Source organism: Balaenoptera physalus (assembly GCF_965194825.1).
Source record: "Balaenoptera physalus genome assembly, chromosome: 3".
NCBI lineage: Eukaryota > Metazoa > Chordata > Mammalia > Artiodactyla > Balaenopteridae > Balaenoptera > Balaenoptera physalus.
Genome location: NC_138890.1, coordinates 3,833,845 through 3,854,695, shown reverse-complemented (window position 1 = coordinate 3,854,695; position 20,851 = coordinate 3,833,845). Strand labels below are relative to the sequence as shown.

Below are 20,851 nucleotides of genomic sequence, written 5' to 3'. Positions count from 1 at the left end.
ACTCTGTAAATGTTCTAAAAACCACTGAACTGTCCCCTTTAAAAGGATGAATTTTATGGTATATGAATATTATTATACAATTAAAAATATATTTTTAAAAAAGGCAGGGCAGGAGCATTTGAAGAGGGGCTGTCCTAGAAAACTCGGGATCTAGTCGTCAGCACACCAGAGCCAATCTCTGGGCAGCCGTCCGTGACTCCCACGTGACTTGAACACCTCTGGACTGGCCTTGCGGACTAGACGCTACGCTCCTTGAGGGCAGAGCTGCTGCCCCCTTCCGCTTTGCCCCTTGGAGCCTGGCACAGGGGGGCCCCAAAGCTGTCCGAGAGACAGACTGGAGGGCTACCCCGGCTTCGCCTGCTTCCTCCGGGAGGGTATCCCAGGCAGGGCCCTGAGCGTCCCCTCCAAGGCCTTGCTCCTCTGCCTGCTGTTCACCTCGCCCATGGCGACAAGGCTCGGCCCAGCGGGCAACTCTTCTGCCGCTCCCGGGCCACCACCCGAGCCAGCAAGCGCGGCCCTGGCCCTGTGCTTGGTTTGCATGTGTCTCGGCAGTTCTGCTGCCCCAGGCCCTGCCGTCCCCGCTGCTCTCGGGAGCCCGGCTCTAGGCTTTCATCACGGGCTGGGACCCGCTGCGGGCAAGAGACACTGATCCGCTGGCCTCGTGCATGCGGGCCAGACTACTGGCGCTCTCCGCTGGGTGACAGCAGACGCACGGATGGGCCCAGGCTCGGTGCACGCCCGACGGCGGTGGGTTTGCTGCAAAGTCAGCCCTGGTGGATCGCGCAACCAAGCTGCTGACCGCCCGGCCGAGAGCCACATGGGAGGCCTGCTGGCGGTTCCCAATTTCGTATCTTCACCTCGAGGCTGTCGGACGGCATGGCTGGGCATTTACAGAGGCCGCTCCACCCCTGCTCCCCGCCGCGGCCAGCCTGGACCTACCCACGCCACACACCCCCCAGCCGCAGCTTGTCCACCGGCCGGCTGACCACCCTTCCTACTGCGGGGCCCGGCACGGGGGGCTGGACGTGCAGAGAAGCCCATTTCCGAGGACAACGCTGCCCCTCAGTCTCCAGGTCAGAAGGGGCTCGGGTTGCCCGTGGAGCAGCCAGGACACGAGGAGGCGGGCAAACCAGACGCCTTCCTTCCCGAGAGGGTGTCAGAGAGCGCCTTCCTTCCCGAGAGGGTGTCAGAGAGCTCGCTCTCCTCACCGGCTCCCTCCTCTTCCTTGGGGGAAGGAGCTGGAACGAAGCAGTGAATCCGGAGTTTCAACTCCAGGGCATTCACTCACACGCAAGCTGGAAACAGCAAGGCTCTCTCCCGACCCGTGGCGGAGATAATCAGATCCATGCAGCTCCCGAGCCGAGGTAGGAAGCCAGCCCGCCGATGCTGGCCTTTCTGATGCAGGGGGTTTTAAAGCACAGAATGGAGGACTTCCCTGGCGGTCCAGTGGTTAGGACTCCACGCTTCCATACCGGGGGCCCGGGTTCAATCCCTAGTCAGGAGACTAAGATCCCACAAGCCGAACGGCGTGGCCAAAAAAATAAGAGATCCCCGGGCAAAGAGCGGGGATCTGAAGGGGCCAGTGGCAACTCCCAGCCCAGCTGCCCGGCCAGGGTCCTGCATGCATCCTGGAGGCAGCTCCCAGGCTGCCGCCTTCCCAAATGGGCCGCCCAGCACGCGGCCCCTCTCCGCCCAACGCGTGGTCCAGGGTACCCCCGGCACAGCCCTGTCGCCGTCACTGCGCCGGCTGGTGGCTTCAGGCTGGCTCCTGCTCAAAGGAGGCCTCCAGGATCCCTGCTCTCCTTCTGCACGAAGCACAATTCCGGATCCCCTGCCAGCTCATCCTCCACGAATCACTTCTCTCCACGTTCTCTCCCGAGACTGGAGCGAGCAGCCACGAAACCATGAAGGTGGGCCCACCTCCACCCCTACCTGCCCAGAAGGTGCCGTCACTTGGGTCCAACTGCAAACACAGGAGGGAAGTGGGTCCTGGGACAGATCCTGCCGCCCCACCCGCAGATCACCTCTTCACAGCTCGCTGTACAGGCTCATCTGAGAATAGGAGCCGTGATCGCTAGTGCTGGCAGCCGGGGCGAAACCCACATTAGCTCTGGTTCCGCTCTGTACCCAGAGAGCCATTCGGGGTGCAGCAGCCCTTGGCGCCTTGCTTTCTGATTCTTATTCTTTGTCCACTGAACAAAACACACCCGAGGCCCAGAGCGACCCCGCTTGACCAGAGCCACAGGCCTCCCGTGGGGCAAAGACAGCAACGCAAACTTTTCATCAATGCCCTCGGGTCCACGGGAGCCACTGAGGTGGGAGGAGAAAAGAAAAAAGGGGAGGGAAGGAAGGAGGAAGGGGGAGATGGCAGAGGAGCAAAGAAAGACAGAGACCAGCAAAAAAAAAAAAAAAAAAAGGACAGCAACTTTGGAAAGCCAAGAAGTTCTGAGTAATCCGCTCCAGGTTGTTTATTTCAATCAGCTAGAGAAGGCATGACCGTAAATTAACGGTATGCTTCCTTGACAAGTCAGAACACTCCTGGGACAGACCCAGATCTAAGACGCTAACAATCTGCCTGGCTGGGAAATCACTCGTCAGCCAGTCTCCACGGTGGGGAGCAAGGCCAAGGGCACGAGGCCGGCACAATCCCGCTCCCGACACAGGCCGGCGCACAGCCCCACAGCCGTCTCCCATCCACTCGGCCCACAAAGCTCAACTGTCACACACACGAGAGCCACCTCTCCACGAGTGTTCCCGGGCAGGCCCGCGGCCGGATGGCTGCAGCAACCCCCTCCCGGGACTCCGCTGCCCCTTCAGAAGGGGCGCTGGTGTTGGTAAAGAGGATGGGCCAGATGCTTACAAAACAAGAGGATTGGGAAACAGTGTCTTCCTTTTAAACCCTCAGTTTCTGTGAGGTCAAAACAAACTCCTTAGGCCCAGAACACTCCTTCTCAATCTTCTGCTGCCTGCGGAAGTACAATACAAAGGGGGCATCACGGAAAGGTGGGGCATTGCCAGCAATGAAGTATTTGCCCGTTTACATCTACTTTTTTTTTTTTTTTTTTTGGCCACACCGCGTGGCACGAGGGATCTTAGTTCCCCCACCAGGGATCGAACCTGCACCCCCGGCAGCTGAAGCACAGAGTCCTAACCACTGGACCACCAGGGAAGTCCCTACATCTACTCTTTTCTCAATTTTGAGATCGTTCTGGTGAATGGGATCAGAACATTTTCTTATATTCCCTGCACTTTAAATTTCCTCGAAACAACCCAGGACCTGTTTTTTAACATACAGAGTATGATTCTAAATACTCTGATGTAGGAAAGATGGAAATTCATTCATCCAACACATGAATGCTTACTGAACGCCCACTGTGGACAGGAACTGCCCGAGGTGCTGGGGATACACACAGCGACCAAGACAGACGTCGCTCCCACAGCGGGAACCTCACACCCTACTGCGCGTGCTCCCAAACTATGGCCCACAGGTCAAATCCAGCCCGCTGCCTGTTTCTGTATGGCCCACAAGCCCAGAATGGTTCTGACGGTTTTTAATGGTTCGGTGGGGGGAAAAAAAAAAATCAAAAGAAGGAAAATAGTTCATCATATGTGAAAAGCATGTGAAATTCACATTTCCGTGTCCGTAAATAAAATTTTATCGGAACAAAGGCACAGTCGTTGGTTTCTGTACTTTTGTATTACAACAGCAGAGTGGAGAGGTCAGGACGGAGACAGTCCGGCCTACAAAGCGGAAGATAGTTACTTTCTAACCGTTTACAGGAAAAGCTTCTGCCCTAGTGGATGAGACGGACAGTAAGTACAAAAACAGATTCATACAAATTTCTGGTAGTGCTGAATGCAAAGAAGAAAAGGCAGGTGGGGAGAGAGAGTGGATGGAAGGGTGAATTTGGGCAGTGAGGTCAGGGATGGCCCCTCTGAGCCGAGACCGGAATGACAAAGAGACCTGAGGGGACAGCACTCTGGCAGAGGGAACAGCAAGTGCAAAGGCCCTGAGTTGGGGAAAAGCAGGCAAGTAAAGTGGTTTCAACTGAAGGGAGGAGGCATGGGGCGGGGGGGGGGGGGAGGGTGGTGTGGAGAGCACCTCAGAGGACAGAACAGGGAGGCCATGGGAAGGGTCTGCAACTTTTCTCAAGGACAACAGGAAGCCACTGGAGGGTCCCGAGCAAAGGAAGACCGTTTTTCAAGTTTTTAAAAGCCCCTTGAGGGAGCAGTAGTGAGAACTGACAGATTAGTCGGGACGCCTTATCCAGCCGCCAAGATGCTCCCAGAACAAATCAAAGCAGGGAGTAAACTCAAAAACCAATCCATGGGACTTCCCTGGTGGCGCAGTGCTTAAGAATCCACCTGCCAATGCAGGGACACGGGTTCAAGCCCTGGTCTGGGAAGATCCCACATGCTGCGGAGCAACTAAGCCCATGCACCACAACTACTGAGCCTGCGCTCTAGAGCCCATGAGCCACAACTACTGAGCCTGCGTGTCACAACTACTGAAGCCCCCACACCTAGAGCCCGTGCTCCCCAACAAAGACAAGCCACCTCAATGAGAAGCCTGCGCACTGCAAGGAAGAATAGCCCCCGCTCACTGCAACTAGAGAAAGCCCACGTGCAGCAATGAAGACCCAATACAGGCAAAACTCAATCAATCAATAAATATAAGTAAATAAATAAAATACATGATCGCTTTAAAAAAAAATCCATCCAACCCCACAATCATCAGTTCATGGATCCGCTCAGGCCTTAGTCTTGAGGTGGCACAGGCTTTTTTAAGTATCGTAGTTAAATTCATTTCATTGTGTAAAAGTACCTGCACCTGGCACAGTAACAGTCCCGTGACCTCAGGCATCATTGCTCATGATGAGGGAAGATGAAAGAGGTGAGTCACCTCAAAGTCGACTTGAAGCAAACTGTTAAAGCCAATGGACAGGCAGGGGTCACACAGCTCTAAACCTGCCCACCACGCTTCCAGATCCCGGGAGCATGTGGAAGCCTGTGGGGGGCCCTGCAGGGGCTCGGGAGACCCCCACACCACGCCTGGACGGCCCGTGGTGGGCGTGTCTGCAGGCGAGCACCTCTCCTCCAGGGGACAGAGTAGGAAAGACCTGGACAGCCAGGCCGAGCAGTGTGCGCCGGACATAGCTTGCAAATATGAGCCCCTCCCTTTTAGACGGGGGAGGGGAGGAAAGGGACAGAGGGACCTGGAACTTGAGGTTGATCAGGGTCATGGCCAAATATCAGGCTGCCGTGGGGCTAAAGGTTAAGCGAGAGAGGGTCACCTGGGGGCAACTGCACCCTTCAGGGGACACTGGGCGATGTCTGGGGACATCGGTGGTTGTCACAACTGTGGGGGTAGAGGTGCTCCTGGCATCAATGGGGTGGGAGCCAGGGATGCTGCTCCACACCCCACAGTGCCCGGGACAGACCCCCCCAGAGAACGACCCAGCCCTGAACGTGAACGGGGCAGAGTAGGAAGGGACCTGACGGCAGTAAGAAATCAGCGCCAGGTTCAGAGCAGCCTGGCACTGTGTGAAGCCACAGTGACTCTCATCCCCTGTGACTCCCTCAATGACCCAGCATGGGCTCTTATTATACCCATTTTACAGATGAGGAAAGCAAGGCCCAGAGTCATGCCTCAGAGGAGGCACGTGAACCTGGATCTTTCAGACTCTGTTTGGGGAATGGAGTCAAGGACAGGAATCCAGGGGCACCAACAAGAACACAGGTCAGAAGGGAGTCCAGGTTCAGCCCCTCTCCTCCGTCCGGTGTCCTCAGCCAGAAGCGGAGGGACCGGGGCAGGGCAGGTCAGAGCTGTGGGGGTGAGGTCCCACTGAGCAGCCCGAGGGGGGAGGGGGGGAGACAGGTCTCTGGAGCGCAGCCAGGAACCCCCCGGGGCTGGCAGAGAGGCATGGGGTGGGGGCGGGGGGGGGTGACCTCACAGTCGTGCAGTCTGCCCGCAGTTCCTTTGCTTTCCACGCTCTTCCCCCAGCCTCTGCCCAGTGGGCTTGGGAAAGTTTAGTGACTGCCCCCCCGCCCGCCCCCCACACCCCCGGCCAGCTTTGCTCTTGAGCAAGTGACTGGCGCAGGGCCTCACAGCTCTGAACCTGCCCCCCACACTTCCAGATCCCGGGAAGAGAGACAGCCGGAAATGGTCATTTGCCCACACCTCGGCCCTCACCCCTCTCACCCCGTGCTGCCCACTCCCTGAGCCGGGCCCCTCGGGGCAGTGGGCACCACACTGCCAGCACAGTTGTGCCCACACCTCGGGACACCCATCTCTCCCTTTCCCCCACTAGACCCAAAGCCCCCTGAAGTTAGGGACTCCCTGCAACCTGCCCCAGTGCTCAAAACCCAATGTCCACAGGCCAGGTGAGTGTCAGATGGAACCAAGGAACAGATGGGCTCCCCAGGGCTGAGGCTCCGGCTGGGCCCGGCCAGGGGAAGGGGCGGGGCTCAGGAGAGCAGGGGCAAGACACCACAGAGGAGGAGGGGAAATGCAGGGTCAAGTATAGCAGAGCTGCCAGGCAGGGAGAGAGGGGCATGCAGGGCCCCCCGACCACCCCAGAGGGACTGGGGAAGGGTCTTTACTAGGAGACAGCAAAGTACAACAAAGGCAGGGCGGGGTCCTAAATGACTGATCAGCCACACCTTTAAGCTCTTAACACCTCCTTAGCAGCCCACTCCCCAAAGTGGCAAGGATTAGAAAATGCGAGAAAAACAATTGTTACTAAAATCTGGATAGAAATTGTCTCGACAACGACACACTCACGCGCGCGCGCGCACACACACACACACACGCACACACGCACATGCAGCGCGTGACACAGTATCTGCTTGAATCACCGCAAAACCTGGGAGCATTTATGCAACTGCACCTCTGCTCGCGGAGGTGACCTCCCCCAGGGCAGGGCGGTCTGACCGCGGAGGTGCCCCCGGCACAAAAGGGGAGCACCAACGTTTGCCAAGCGTCCAATCAGAAACACGGAAAGAGGGCCAGCGAGTTTCAGAAACCCTCCCCTCAGATGATCACAAGTTGACTCCAGACTTTTACACTCTGTCCTTAGAGATTCCAAAAAGCAAACTACAAAGACCACAGAGGCTGCCCACTGCTTTTGCGAGGGTGGTGAGGAAAAGCTGACCGGGGAGTTGACAAACCCTCCCGACGCCTCATAAGGAAGCTATTATTGGAGAATTAGGGGAGTCACCGGCTCTTGCATGGCAGCGCGGAAAGCCCAAAGAAGTCATGTAGTGAGCCCCTTTTAGGGGCTTTCTCCAGCCTGGGGACAGCCGGATAAATGGCTGCTGAGGCAGAGGGGTGAGGCAGGCAACCTCAGACCCTAAGACAGCGCTGGCAGCCAGTGGGAGCCACAGGAGCTTGCTGAATAAATGCCACGGACAGAAACACATGGAAAAGGACACACTCTTTACATATCACAGGATTGTTGGGCTCCATTGCACAGAACAACCTTCTCACTAGTTTCATAACTCGGGAAACAGTTCCCAGGTGCACCTGAATCATTAAAACAAAAGCATCCTCCCCCAACCAAACAGATGGGACACACCAAGAAGCAGTCCACGTCTCCCCAGCCCCCAAGGGAAAAAAATCCCCTATAAACCCTTCCATCCTGGCCCCGGCAGACGCGCACCCCATTCTGCCTGGTGTCATTGCGCCCACTGGGCGGAGACCCAGGCCCTTGCAGATCTGGGACAGGTCGCTTTCAGAATGAATCCGTCCCCCAGATCCCACGGGGCTGGAGAGGACAACCCCAGGGGTCCCCGCGGGAGCGACACCAGGATTTATTTCTACAGAGAAGGGGCCTTCGAGATGGCGATCGGGCAGAGAGGGGAAGGCCGTGGGGGCACGCGTCTGGAAACTGCTATGTGCATATCAAGTGGATACATTTTTTATAAGAAATTCTGATTGCATGCTTATTTTAGGGGGGCTCAGGGAAATGGGGTGCGAGTTTGGAGTCGCGATGGCACGGCGGTTGACTCGGGCAGTGGGGTGGGATGCAGTGATGGACATTTCGGGGGACACCGCTGGGAAGCGCCCCGTTAACCCCACCAGTGCCCAAAGGGCCGGAAATGGAGGCGGCTTTCACCCAGGGCCTGGGATATCTCTCTCTCTCTCTTTCTCTTTACTATTATTTTTTTTTAATTATTAGGTTTGTTGTGAATAATGGAAGGGGAGGGCCCCGCCAGGCAGGGCCAGCCGGGCCGGCCACCCACGCTGTCATCTTTTGTGCGGGGCCGGCGGGGACGCCCCGGCCCAGCCCCCGCGCGCCCCCGGCCCGGGCAGGGCGCCCCCGCCTCCCGCCCCCGGCCCCGCCATTGTCCGGCCGCGCCGCCCCCGCCCGAGGCCCGGCGAGCGCCCGGGGCCGGGCGGTTAACGCCCCCAACCGCCTCGCGGGCCGGGACAAAGCACTGCGGCCGCGGCCCGAGCAGGCCGCGCCCGAGGCCTGGGCCTCGAGTCCCGGACGCCCGCCCGCCCGCAGCCCCAGGCGCGGCGCGGGGGCGGCGGCGGCGACGGGGCCCGTGCTCGGACGCGGCGGCCGCCTCCCCGCGGGCTCACCTGAGGCGGCGCGCGCTGCCCGGTCCGGAGCTGCGGCGCGCGCTCCCCCGCCCTCGGCGTCGCACCCCCAGGCCCTGCTCGGGCCGGGCCCCGCTCGGTCGCTGGCGGCCGAGCCCTCCGCGAGCGCCCCGGGCGGGGCTTATAAGGCCGCGCGCCAGCTCCGCCCCGGCTGCCATTGGCCACCGAGCCCACGCCCGCGCACCCATTGGCTGCCGCTGACAGCTCCGCCCCTCCCCTCCTCGGGGCCCACCAACACCGCACGGCCCGCCCCCTGCGCGCCTCGATTGGGCGGGCGCAGGCGCCGGTCTCGCCTCGCCACTGGCCGGCCGACTAGGACACGCCGGCGCCCACCCACGTGCCCGCTGACCGGCTTGGTTCTCATTGCAGGCTGCGCACGCCAGCCAAGAGGCCGCGACCAACAGGACGGCGCTAGGCCTCAGATTGACAAGGGCGCCTCGGGGACCGCCCAACGACCGCACGGGGGCAAGAGAATATTGGCTTACGGGGTCAGCCCCAGGCGCGGACTGGCTGGGGCGGGTGCCAATCACGGCCCGGGCCCCGCCCTGGTTATCAGGCTGCAGCTGAGTACGTGAGCTCCAGCACAACATCAGCACCGCGCCTGGCAGGCTCGGAGAGGGGGTTCGAGACCCAGAGCCGGAAATTGGGTTCAGCGTTCTCCAATTCGCAAAGTCCCGATTTAGGAAACATAGCTCCAACGTAACTCAATTTACAAAGGAGGAGAACTGAGAACTGGTGAAATAAAAGTCAAGCAGCAAGCGCTCCTGCCTCCCCTACCCCCTCCCCCCCCAAAAAAATTCCAAGTTCATTTCCGTTGCAATCGACAAAACCTTGCAAAGGCGCCAGGCCTTCAGGATAAAGCTAGGTGACCTTCGCCGACTTCCCTAAAACGTAAGGGAGGCAAGGAGTTTGGTGCCTCCTGACTTAGGTGCAAAGCTCAGCTGGGCTCACATCCCTCACTGTGGTTGGCCTCCAGAGAAGTAACCTCGCTGGGCCGCAGTTTCCCCTGTGAAATGGATATGACGACGATACAACCCCTCACCGTCGGCCCCTCTCCTGGGAAGTTTGCGCGAATTGGTGAGAGGAGGCACGTAAAGTCTTTGACCATGTGACTTCGCCAAGTGAGCATTTAATTAAGGTTTGCCATTATCGTCATCATCATGATTATTAATTGCATACCAGGCAGTAGGCTGGGCACGCCCCCATTTCGTCGGCAGGAATGTAAATCGGACAATTCGATATTTCCTAATAACGTGGCGAGTGCATCTACGCTCTATTCCTGGAGGTTCTGTACCCAGAGAAAGGGTCCGGAGCGTGGAGCTTGCCTGGTTCAAGTATGCGGCTGCAGCGCTGTACACAACTGTTTCCAGATTATATAAATAGCTTGTGGCACAGGGTACTCTGGAATACTTTTAACTATGTAGCAATTGAAAAGGGGGTAGATCTACATGTACTGTCATGGAATGATTCCCCTACAAGCCATGTGGAGAGCTGCAGAATGGTCCAGAATTCTGAACAATACCGTTATGGAAAGGAACGCAGAGCAACTGTCCTGTGGTTTCTAAGAGCCCATACCTGTGGCAACGCGCAGAACAAGGCCATCACCAAACTGAGTAAACTAAATCTTTGTGGAGAGGAGGGATCCACCTTGGTAAAAAGTGTAGTTGGTGAGGAGTTTAATCTGCTCTAGGGTGATTTACATCGTCATGGGGCCATATTCAGATATTCCCTCAAGCAGTTAAAATTTAACTTAAAAAGTAGGAACCAGTAACTGCTCCCAAGGAACTCCCTAACCCGTGGGAAAGACAGAAATGTAATCTGGTAGCAGTAATATAGGCTCAAAAGTGCAATCGTATGGGGATCCCCCTACCCCAAGCCTTTTTTTTTTCTCTACTTCCTAGTTAACCCCGTTAGACAGTGAATTCCAGGTGTTTGGATTTCACAGACTCTGGAATTTTTTTTTTTTTTTAATTGGGGGACCTAAATAGGTTGTCAGCTTCCCAATTTTGCTTAGGGGGACTTTTTATAATTTTTTTCTCAAGTTCCTTTTTTTTTTTTAAATTCCAGTACAGTTGATTTACAATGTTATGTTAGTTTCTGGTGTACAGCGAAATGATTCAGTTTTAATGTGTATACATACATAAATATATATATATATTCTTTTCCATATTCTTTTCCATTATGGTTTATTACAGCATATTGAATATAGTTTCCTGTGCTATACAGTAGGACCTTGTTGTTTATTTTATATATAATAGCTTGTATCTGCTAATCCCAAACTTCTAATTTACCCCTCCCCCACCCCCTTTCCCTTTGGTAACCATAAATTTGTTTTCTAAATCTGTGAGTCTGTTTCTGTTTTGTAAATAAGTTCATTTGTATCATATTTTAGATTTCACATATAAGTGATATCATATGTTATTTGTCTTTGTCTGGCTTACTTCACTCAGTATGAGAATCTCTAGGTCCATCCATGTTGCTGCAAATGGCATTATTTCATTCTTTTTTATGGCTAATATCCCATTGTATATATGTACCACATCTTCTTTATCCATTCACCTGTCAGTGGACATTTAGGTTGCTTCCATGTCTTGGCTATTGTAAATAGTGCTGCTGTGAACATTGGGGTGCATGTATATTTTCAATTAGAGTTTTCTCTGGATATATGCCCAGGAGTGGGATTGCTGGATCATATGGTAACTCTATTTTTAGCTTTTTAAGGAACCTCCGTACTGTTCACCACAGTGGTGCACCAATTCACCAATTTACATTCCCACCAAGAGCGTAGGAGGGTTCTTAGGGGGACTTTTTAAAATGCCATCTATATGTTAAGAAACTTTACAATTGTAGAATCCAGACAGGAAGTATATTTGACGGTTCACCATACAGTCCTTTCAACTTTCCTACGTTTGAGAGTTTTCATAACAAAATGTTAGGAAAGAAAACTATAATCACTGTCATTTAATTAAAAGGTGTCCTATGCAAAGCAGGAAGGACTCAGTCTCAGAATTTTCAAATGGACAAATTAACTTGAGAACAACTCACTAATCATCTTCCAGTCTTTGCAGACAGGTGCAGATCTCACAAAGGGCTGGGGCTGGGAATCACAGGCATCTGTCCCTAAGTAAGGTCAGGAGGACCTCTGGCACTGGCCTTCAGATGACCCAAGGCCAGCTTGTTTCTAACTGTTCTTCACATTCCTCTGCTTTCCCAAAACTCCCCTCCAGCTTCCGCTTATGGGCTAGTCTGATGCATAAAAGATAGAGATGGACAGAAAAATATATCCTCCTATGTCTTTACTTTTATCTTTTGGCTGCACCACATGGCTTGCGGCTTAGCTCCCTGAGCAGGGATCGAACCCGTGCCCCCCTGCAGTGGAAGCGCAGAGTCTTAACCACTGGACTGCCAGGGAAGTCCCTAGATCTTCCTATGTCTCTAAAAAATAAATTTTTTGAAATACATTTGGGGGGTATATCCTTGGTGGTCCAATGGTTAGGACTCGGCACTTTCGCCGCCGTGGCCCGGGGTTCAATCCCTGGTCAGGGAACTATGATCCTGCAAGACACGTGGTGCAGCCAAAATAAACATAAAAAAATTTTTTTTTAATTTTTTTAATAAAAAAAATTTTTTAGAAAACAAATACATTTGGAGGAGGAATTCTAACATTCCATTTCACGCCAAGCAGATATTGCTAGACACATGTGTAGTATACGTTTCACTTTTATGAGCACAGACACATAATGTAAACACCAGACCATGGCTCATGTGTTTGTTTAGGTGCTAGACAAAGCGGGCTACCCCATCAATGAACTGAATAGAAAAGAAAAACCGGCACAAAATAGTATATACACTACTGTCCTAATGTCGTTCTTTAAATTTGTATATAAAACAAATACTTGGAGGGACTTCCCCGGCAGCACAGTGGATAGGACTCCTCGATCCCAATGCAGGGGGCCTGGGTTCGATCCCTGGTCAGGGAACTAGATCCCACATGCATGCTGCAGCTGAGAGTTCGCATGCCACAACTAAGGAGCCCGCCTGTTGCAACTAAGACCCCACGCAACCAAATAAATAAATATTTAAAAAGTAATAAATACATGGAGAAACATCTGTAAACAAATATGTACCATGGCTTTGCCATGTCCTCGAGTAAGCCAATTAACCTGTCTATGCCTCAGTTGTTCTGAGGTTGAATGCTGCAGTACCAACACACATGTATAAATAAAGCCTAAAAATATTAACCCTCTCGGGGGCAGGACTATGTGCTTTAGCTTTTTCTTCATATATTCAGTTTCCAAATGTTCTGAAGGGATTATGTATTAATTTTATAACGTGGGGTGGAGGGAGAGAAGGGAGTTTTACATTAAGAAAAAAAAAAAAAACAACCAACCAGGTAGATTTTAAAAGGTGGTCCATCCACACCCTGGAATATTACTCAGCCATAAAAAGGAGTGAAGTGCTGACACTTGCTACAACGTTGGATGGACCTTGAAAACACCAGGGTCAGTGAGAGAAGCCAGACACAAAAAAAACTATGTGTTGTATGAATTTATTTATATGAAGCATCCAGAACAGGCAAATCCAGACAGAAAGTAGGTTAATGGTTGCCAGAGGCTGGGGAGGGGTGGGAAGTGACTGCTAATGGGGATCAGACTTCTTTTGAGGGGGGATGAAATTCTGGAACTAGACAGAGGTGATGATTGCACAACTGTGCAAATATACTAAAACCCACTGAACTGTATACTTTAAGCGGGTGTTATGGCATGTGCATGCAATATATCTCAATAAAACTGCTATAAAAAAATTAAAACTACCAAAAGTCTACCAGGAAATGAATACACCTTACATTGTGATTATTTCTGCATAGCAGTGCACGTACACTTTTCTGGGGTTTGCTCATTTTTAACAATGACATTGTTCTTAACTTTTATGTGAGAAACAAAAAAATTCCACAATCTCCACAATTAACGCACCTCAGGGTGTTCTGCCCCTGTGTGCGGCCCACTTGGGGACATTTATGGAGTTTCCTCTGATCCTCATAGCTGGGCATCTTTCCTATTTTTATTTCATGTTCACACTTTGATATTTTTTTTTTGAGATATAACTCGTATACTGTACAGTTCAAAGGATTTTAGTACATCCACAGGTATGTGCAATCGTCACCAAATTTAGAACATTTTCATCTCCCCAAAAAGAACTCCGCACCCTCTAGCTCTCACCCCCTCTCCCTCCCTACTGGCTAAGCATCGCTACACTAATCTGCTTTCTGTCCCTACAGATCCCTGTGTTGAGCATTTCATGTGAATGAGATCATATCATATACGATCTTGTGATTGCCCTCTTTCACTTAGCATAATGTTTTCAAGGACACACTTGACATATTTGAAGCTCCAAAAGAGGCAGAGCTTTATTGTTTTTGTTTTTTTTAAGATTTTTTTTTGACGTGGACCATTTTTAAAGCCTTTATTGAATCCACGACAATACTGCTTCTGTTTTACGTTTTGGTTTTTTGGCCACCAGGCAAGCGGGATCTTAGTTCCCCGACTAGGGATCAAACCCGCGTCCCCTGCATTGGAAGGCGAAGTCCCAACCACCGGACCGCCAGGGAAGTCCCTGTTTCTTAAATTAGATCTGCCCATGTCATTGTCTAACCATCCGTACAAGGTGCCAGTGATAGGTTGGTGTGAGTAATGGCATCTGCAGAACTCGGCACTATCACCTTCCCTGGAGTTGATTGTTAAACTTGCCTCATCCTTGGGGAATTCCCTGGTGGTCCAGTGGTTAGGACTTCACACTTCTATTGCAGGGGGCATGAGTTTGATGCCTGGTCAGGGAACTAAGATCCTGCAAGCCAAACCATGCAGCATGGCCAAAAAAAGAATGAAAGAAACAAGACAACAAACAAAAAACAAAAAAAAAGCCATAAACGAGACAAAAAGACAACCCTCAGAATGGGAGAAAATATTTGCAAACAAAGCAACAGACAAAGGATTAATCTCCAAAATACACAAGCAGCTCATACAGCTCAATATCAAAAAAACAAACAACCCAATCGAAAAATGGGCAGAAGACCTAAACAGACATTTCTCCAAAGACATACAGATGGCCAAGAGGCACATGAAAAGATGCTCAACATCACTAATTACTAGAGAAATGCAAATCAAAACTACAATGAGGTATCACCTCACACCAGTCAGAATGGTCATCATCAAAAAATCTACAGACAATAAATGCTAGAGAGGGTGTGGAGAAAAGGGAACCCTCTTGCACTGTTGGTGGGAATGAAAATTGATACAGCCACTATGGAGAACAGTATGGAGGTTCCTTAAAAAACTAAAAATAGAAGTACCATATGACCCAGCAATCCCACTACTGGGCATATACCCTGAGAAAACCATAATTCAAAAAGACACATGCACCCCAATGTTCATTGCAGCACTATTTACAATAGCCAGGACATGGAATCAACCTAAATGCCCATCGACAGACGAATGGATAAAGAAGATGTGGTACATATATACAATGGAATATTACTCAGCCATAAAAAGGAATGAAATTGGGTCATCTGTAGAGACGTGGATGGACCTAGAGAGTGTCATACAGAGTGAAGTAAGTCAGAAAGAGAAAAGCAAATATCGTATAATAACACGCATATGTGGAATCTAGAAAAATGGTATAGATGATCTTATTTGCAAAGCAGAAATGGAGACACAGATGTAGAGAACAAATGTATGGATACCAAGGGGGAAAGGGGTGGGGTGGGAGAAACTGGGAGACTGGGATTGACACATATACACTATTGATACTATGTATAAAATAGACAAATGATGGGAACATGCTGTATAGCACAGGGAACTCTGCCTAATGCACTGTGGTAAATGGGAGGGAAATCCAAAAGGGAGGGGACATCTGTATATGTGTGGCTGATTCATTTTGTTGTGCAACGGAGGCTAACACACCATTGTAAAACAACCATACTCCAATAAAAATTAATTAAAAAAATAAAAACAAAAAAACCTTGCCTCATCCTTGGCCTCTGACTCCTGCTGGAAACAGCATTTCAGGTCACCAGCCTCCACACCCCCATGTACCCCCATCTCCCCAGGCCTGCAGAGGGCCCCCTGGGGTCAAGGAGCTCCTTAGTTGATGATTCAGGCTGCTGACACCCACTCAAGGCAGAGCCAGTCTCCTAGTGGGGGACCACAACAGCCTCTGTTTCTTCTAATGTAAATGGGGACAGTGCCACCCACCTTGGTGACACTAAGTGACGTCTGGCTCCAAGCCAGAAGGCCTGGTTTGGCCCCTATGGACCGCTGCACGTCACTTGGACCTTGTGGGCCTCAGTTTTCTCATCTGCAAAGTGGGAACGATGCCACCTGCCTAGTCTGACTCCCGGGGTTTTTGTAAGGAGAAAATGTGTTACTAGCTATAAAGGTGCCTGGTGGGCTACAAAGCACTTTGCAAATAGAAGACACAACCAAATGCATCTGTAAAAGGCATTTATTCTGAGAATCTAAAACCTGGACAGAGAATATTGAACTTCATAGAAAAAGCCTACACAGGATTTCGTCGTTTATTCCTAATACATTAAGCACCTAATAATAAGGAAAAAAAGAGAAACTTTTAAAACGATATCGCTCCAGTTTGTCTGCAGTTATGTGATTTAAAATATCCCTGTTCTGTTGAGGTATAAGCTGCAAACTTTGGTCAAGTTAGAAACATTAACAAATCATTCCAAAAAACACAAAACTCCCCCCCCCCCAAAAAAACACAACCAAACCCTAAGTTATTAGCTTTCTCGGTACATATACAGTAACTACAAAAAAAATTTCATTTAGAAAAGGTGTTTTTTCTGTTTTTTTTTTTTTTAAAGTTTCCCTCTTGTAATTCCCAATTGGCGAGTTGAAAGTTCAACTTCGAGGATCGACAAAAGTCCCGTCGTCCCCACTCGCTCACCCGGGGTCCCCAGGGAGGCGCTGGAGGACCACAGTTTGAGATTCCGGTTGGCACTGTCAACAATTCAGTGCTGAGAAAGAGCACCGTTGAAGAAGGAAGGAGGGACCAAAGGCACTTGAACGTGGCCCCAGGCGTTTGTTTCCGTGGCATCCAGACGCAACATCGCTGGGCCGCCCATCAGCCCCCATGGAGAGAAAGAGTCCAGCGGAGGTAGCTTCGGTGTGGCCCCAGCTCTCTGCTTGGGTGGCCGGTGGGGACGCGGAAACAGCCCGGTGGGGGATGGCTTGGAGGCGGGGGGTTCAACTGTGCCCAACGGGACTTCTCCGCTTTTCCTTTGAACACTTTCCTGCAGGCGACGCAGGGCCAACACCACACCCAGGGCCACCGCCAGGCACCAGGCAGGATTTCACCTCTGGGGGCCTGACCCACCAACCTTGAAAAGATTGTTCTAGGCAGCCCGGCGCCGTCTTGCGAGTCGGCGGCCAGAACGGTTGAGAACCTGATGCTGGGAATTTCAGTGGCCTTCACGCCAAGTTGTTTCTAATTCCATCCTCAGAAGAAAAACAATTTTTTTTTTTTTTTTTTTTTTTTTGGTTTTTGGGTTTTTTTTTTTCCCGCTGATAAATTGTAGGCTTTTTATTTATTTATTTATTTTTAAAACCAAAATAAAAACACGGAGAAGTCCGACTTTCTTCCTTCCTTTGAGCCATAATACAAATTCCTGAAAAATTTATAGATTAAAAAAAAAAAAAAAAAAAAAAAGACCAAACCGGGAAGACGAGGCTTTTTTTTTTTTTTAGGGAGTGGAGGAAAAACTACATGTTTAAGTTAAGCTCACTAAAAACAAAATGGGGGCCACAGACCCCCCCCCCGATAATGTTTTTTTAAAAAAACACCCGGCGAGAAGTGCTTGAGGATCACCGTCCGCTCCCGTAGCCAGGGAAGAGCTGGTTAAGCACAGCCTGCAGCGGCTGGTTCACGTGCATGGCGTAGCTCCGGCCCAGGTCATAGCGGCAGGCCGGGCAGCTGAACACCTGGGCCCTGAAGGACCTGTCCAGGCAATCCTGCGGGAGAGCGGGTGGTGAGAGGTGCTCCTGGCCACCCACGGTCCCCCCGGGGCGGTGTCGGGAGCCCAGAGGCCCCTCCTGACCCTCAGTCTCACTTGCCACTGCTGGCTGCCCATCACCAGCCCGGCTGCCCCAGGCTCAACGACTCCAAGGTCTCCAGGGAATTCCCTGGCGGTCCAGTGGTTAGGACTCCGCACTTTCACTGCTATGGGCGCAGGTTCAATCCTTGGTCAGGGAACTAAAATCCCACAAGCCGAGCGGTGTGGCCAAAAAAAAAAAAAAAGACTCCAAGGTCATCCCGGCCACCAGGCCCCTGTACCTGCAGGTCACACCACCTGACAGGTCCATGCCCTGGCTCTCTCGTCACCCGTGCCTCGGCTCAAGTGCCCTCCTCAGAGGACCCCTCCTCAAAGCCCCTGGAACATCCCCGCCTCACCTCACCCTGTCTGCTTTCAAAACAGCACCTTCCGCCTTCTGGAATCATCTTGTCGACTAACCTGCTGGCGTGTAACACACCAGACACTCCCCAAGATGGGGGCTGTGTCTCCCTGAATCTCCCGGCACCAAGCACAGGACCCAACCCAGAGGAGATGCTCAATGAACATGTGTCGGTGAGAAGACGGGAGGAGAGGGAGGAAGGAGGGAGTCTGGACGCTGAGCCAGACTTCTGGGTTCAAACCCACTTGTCAACCCAGCGATGCCAGGGGAAGAGCCAGGTGGAGCCCGAGCTGTGAGGCTGACGAGCCCTACCTCCCCGTCGGAGCAACAGGCCGAAGATGCCACGGGGAGCAGGCACCCGCACAGGCGCACACACCTGAAGGATGGCACCAGGCAGCTGGGTGAGGGGCAACACCAAGCTGGTGAAAACCTGCTGCTGCCACGGCACGCTACCGCTGGATGCAGGCGGCTGCTTTTGATGCCTATTTTTAAAAATTCCTGGACTTCCCTGGTGGTCCAGTGGTTAAAAATCCACCTGTCAATGCAGGGGACACGGGTTCGAGTCCTGGTCCGGGAAGATCCCACATGCCGCGGAGCAACTAAGCCTGTGTGCCACAACTACTGAGCCCGCGCTCCTAGAGCCCGTGCTCTGAAACAAAAGAAGCCACCGCAATGAGAAGCCCGCGCACCACAACAAAGAGTAGCCCCCGCTCGCCGCACCTAGAGAAAGTGCAAGCACAGCAACAAAGACCCAACGCAGTCAAAAAAATACAACAAAGACGAAAACAAAAAACAAAAAAACAACTCCTGTGTTCTTTTCCAATATAAAGTCTATAGCCTGATCCCAGGCACAGAGGTAGTGCTTTCTGCTCAACACACTAAGACTTGGGTTTAAGATCAGGTTCTGGACCGCTGCACGACTCACAATGGCCAAAAGGTGGAAACACCAAGAGCCCATCCACGGATGATGGCTAAACACAATGTGGTCCATCCACACGCTGCCACGTGACTCAGCCTTCAAAAGGAAAGAGGTTCTGACACACGTGACAACATGGATGAGTCTGAACACGATGCTCAGTGAGAGAAGCCAGACACAGGAGGACAGGTACTGTCTGATTCCACTCATGCGAGGTCCCTAGAGAGTGAGATCCACAGAGACAGGAAGTAGGTGGTTGGGGGCCAGGGGCTGGGGAGCGAGTGTTTCATGGGGACAGAGTTTCAGTTTGGGAGGATGAGAAAGTTCTGGAGGTGGATGGTGGGGACGGTTGCACAACAATGTGAATGTACTTAATGCCACTGAGCTGTGCACCTAAAAAATAGTTAAAACGGTGAAGGTTATGTTATCTGTATATCACCACAGTAAAAATATTTTAATAGAGTAAAAACAACATCAAACGCTGGGACGTCAGGGTGGAGGGTCAAAGCCATTTCCCCACAGCCCCTCAGACGCTGAGCTCACTGGAGACGAACGACAGTCGTGAGGATGCCCAGGACAGACACGCACTCGCCAGGGCCACCTCCTTCACACTGGCGGCACGGCGGCCGCAGGTGTGGTGACTCCCTGAGCCGCTCGGCCTGACCTCGCACGCGCCCCGCGTCTCAGTGTCCGGCTGCGCGCTGGCCGGGTACACCTCAGAGCCAGAAGGGTGCTGCGATGCCCCTTTCCACGGGGCAAAGGGGCTCAGCACGGTTACAGGCTTTCCAAGGTCACACGGCCAGAAAGGGCAAAGCCGGGGGTCAAAGCCACACTGCCGACCCCGACGATGTGTTCTCACCCCGCTCCGCCAAGCCTCTGAGCCCCCTCGGGCTCCACACGGCCTCGGACACCCAGGGGCGTCTGTCCCGGCCACACAGCTGAAGGACCTCAGTCAGGCCACGTGGCACGAGTGCTGCCCAAGTGCCCATGTTCTCAGAGTCCCTCCCCTGGTCTGATAAGTGACCCGACGCCCTGGACCGAGACGGCCCCGAGGCGAGAGAGCAGCTCAGAGACCCAGGGTGACCGGGAGGCAGGGACAGTCCCTTCTAAATTACGTGCCTGCACTGCCCATGAGTTCCTACTGACCGACTCTGGCCAGAAGGCACTGCAAAGACACCACACATGCAGACCAGCGCTTCCCAAGTTGGGGGACCCCTGGGACCGAGTGGGAGGGGCCTCGGATGCTGCTCAGCCCCCCAGCACCCAGGACATCCCCTGGTGTGTTCACTCTGGTGTCGTTCACCCCATGACAGAGAACGATCCGACCCCAAACGTCAGCACTGCTTGGGGAGAGACCCTGGTCTGGCCCAATCTCAGCCCCTCCCAATCTCTTTTCAAAAGCATCAGATCGGGTACTGTTTCCCTCCTAAGACTGACCACTGGCCGGAGCCCTCCAGCCCCGCCACCGGGCCCCCCTCCCCTGCCCTTGTCCCCAACAGGCCTTGGCTACTCCAACATGCCTGTGGGTCTAAGCTTCTGCACAGGTCACTCTGCCTACCTGGGATGCTGCCCCAAGGCCCGCCTCAGGTGGCAGGTTAATGCCACCTCCTCCAGGAAGCCTTCCCCCCTGCTCCTCTAGGGGATAAACGCCTCATGCCTCTCCAGCCCGGCCCACTTAATCATTTAGTATGACCAGATCCCAGGCCAGGACAATAGCCCATCCTCTCCCACACCGGACCTCCAGGCATCTAAGAGGCTGGAGAGGACCAGACCAGTGTGTGGCCCCTAAGGAAAGCAGGCGCCAACCTGTTGAAGGCACAGCAGAGGGCCGGTGTGGCTGGAGGTTCGGGACGATGGCAGGGTGGGCAG

The 20,851-nt window shown here is 52.6% G+C and overlaps 2 protein-coding genes across 4 annotated transcripts in view; both read right to left on the bottom strand.

The window, feature by feature from the left end:
* Positions 1–8,711, bottom strand: part of KDM4B (lysine demethylase 4B) — a 140,656-nt gene extending 131,945 nt beyond the window's left edge. Inside the window, 1 exon segment of the mRNA XM_082456900.1 lies at positions 8,588–8,711. The gene's annotated coding sequence lies outside the window, so the exon portion shown is untranslated.
* Positions 8,712–16,090: 7,379 nt separating this feature from the next.
* The window catches only part of UHRF1 (ubiquitin like with PHD and ring finger domains 1), a 32,783-nt gene continuing 28,022 nt past the window's right edge, over positions 16,091–20,851 (bottom strand). For all 3 annotated transcript variants that reach the window (XM_082456914.1, XM_082456912.1, XM_082456913.1), the window contains one exon: positions 16,091–17,625. In XM_082456914.1, coding sequence (XP_082313040.1) covers positions 17,479–17,625 — 147 coding nt within the window. In that variant the 3' untranslated portion in view covers positions 16,091–17,478. The remainder of the gene's footprint in view (positions 17,626–20,851) is intronic.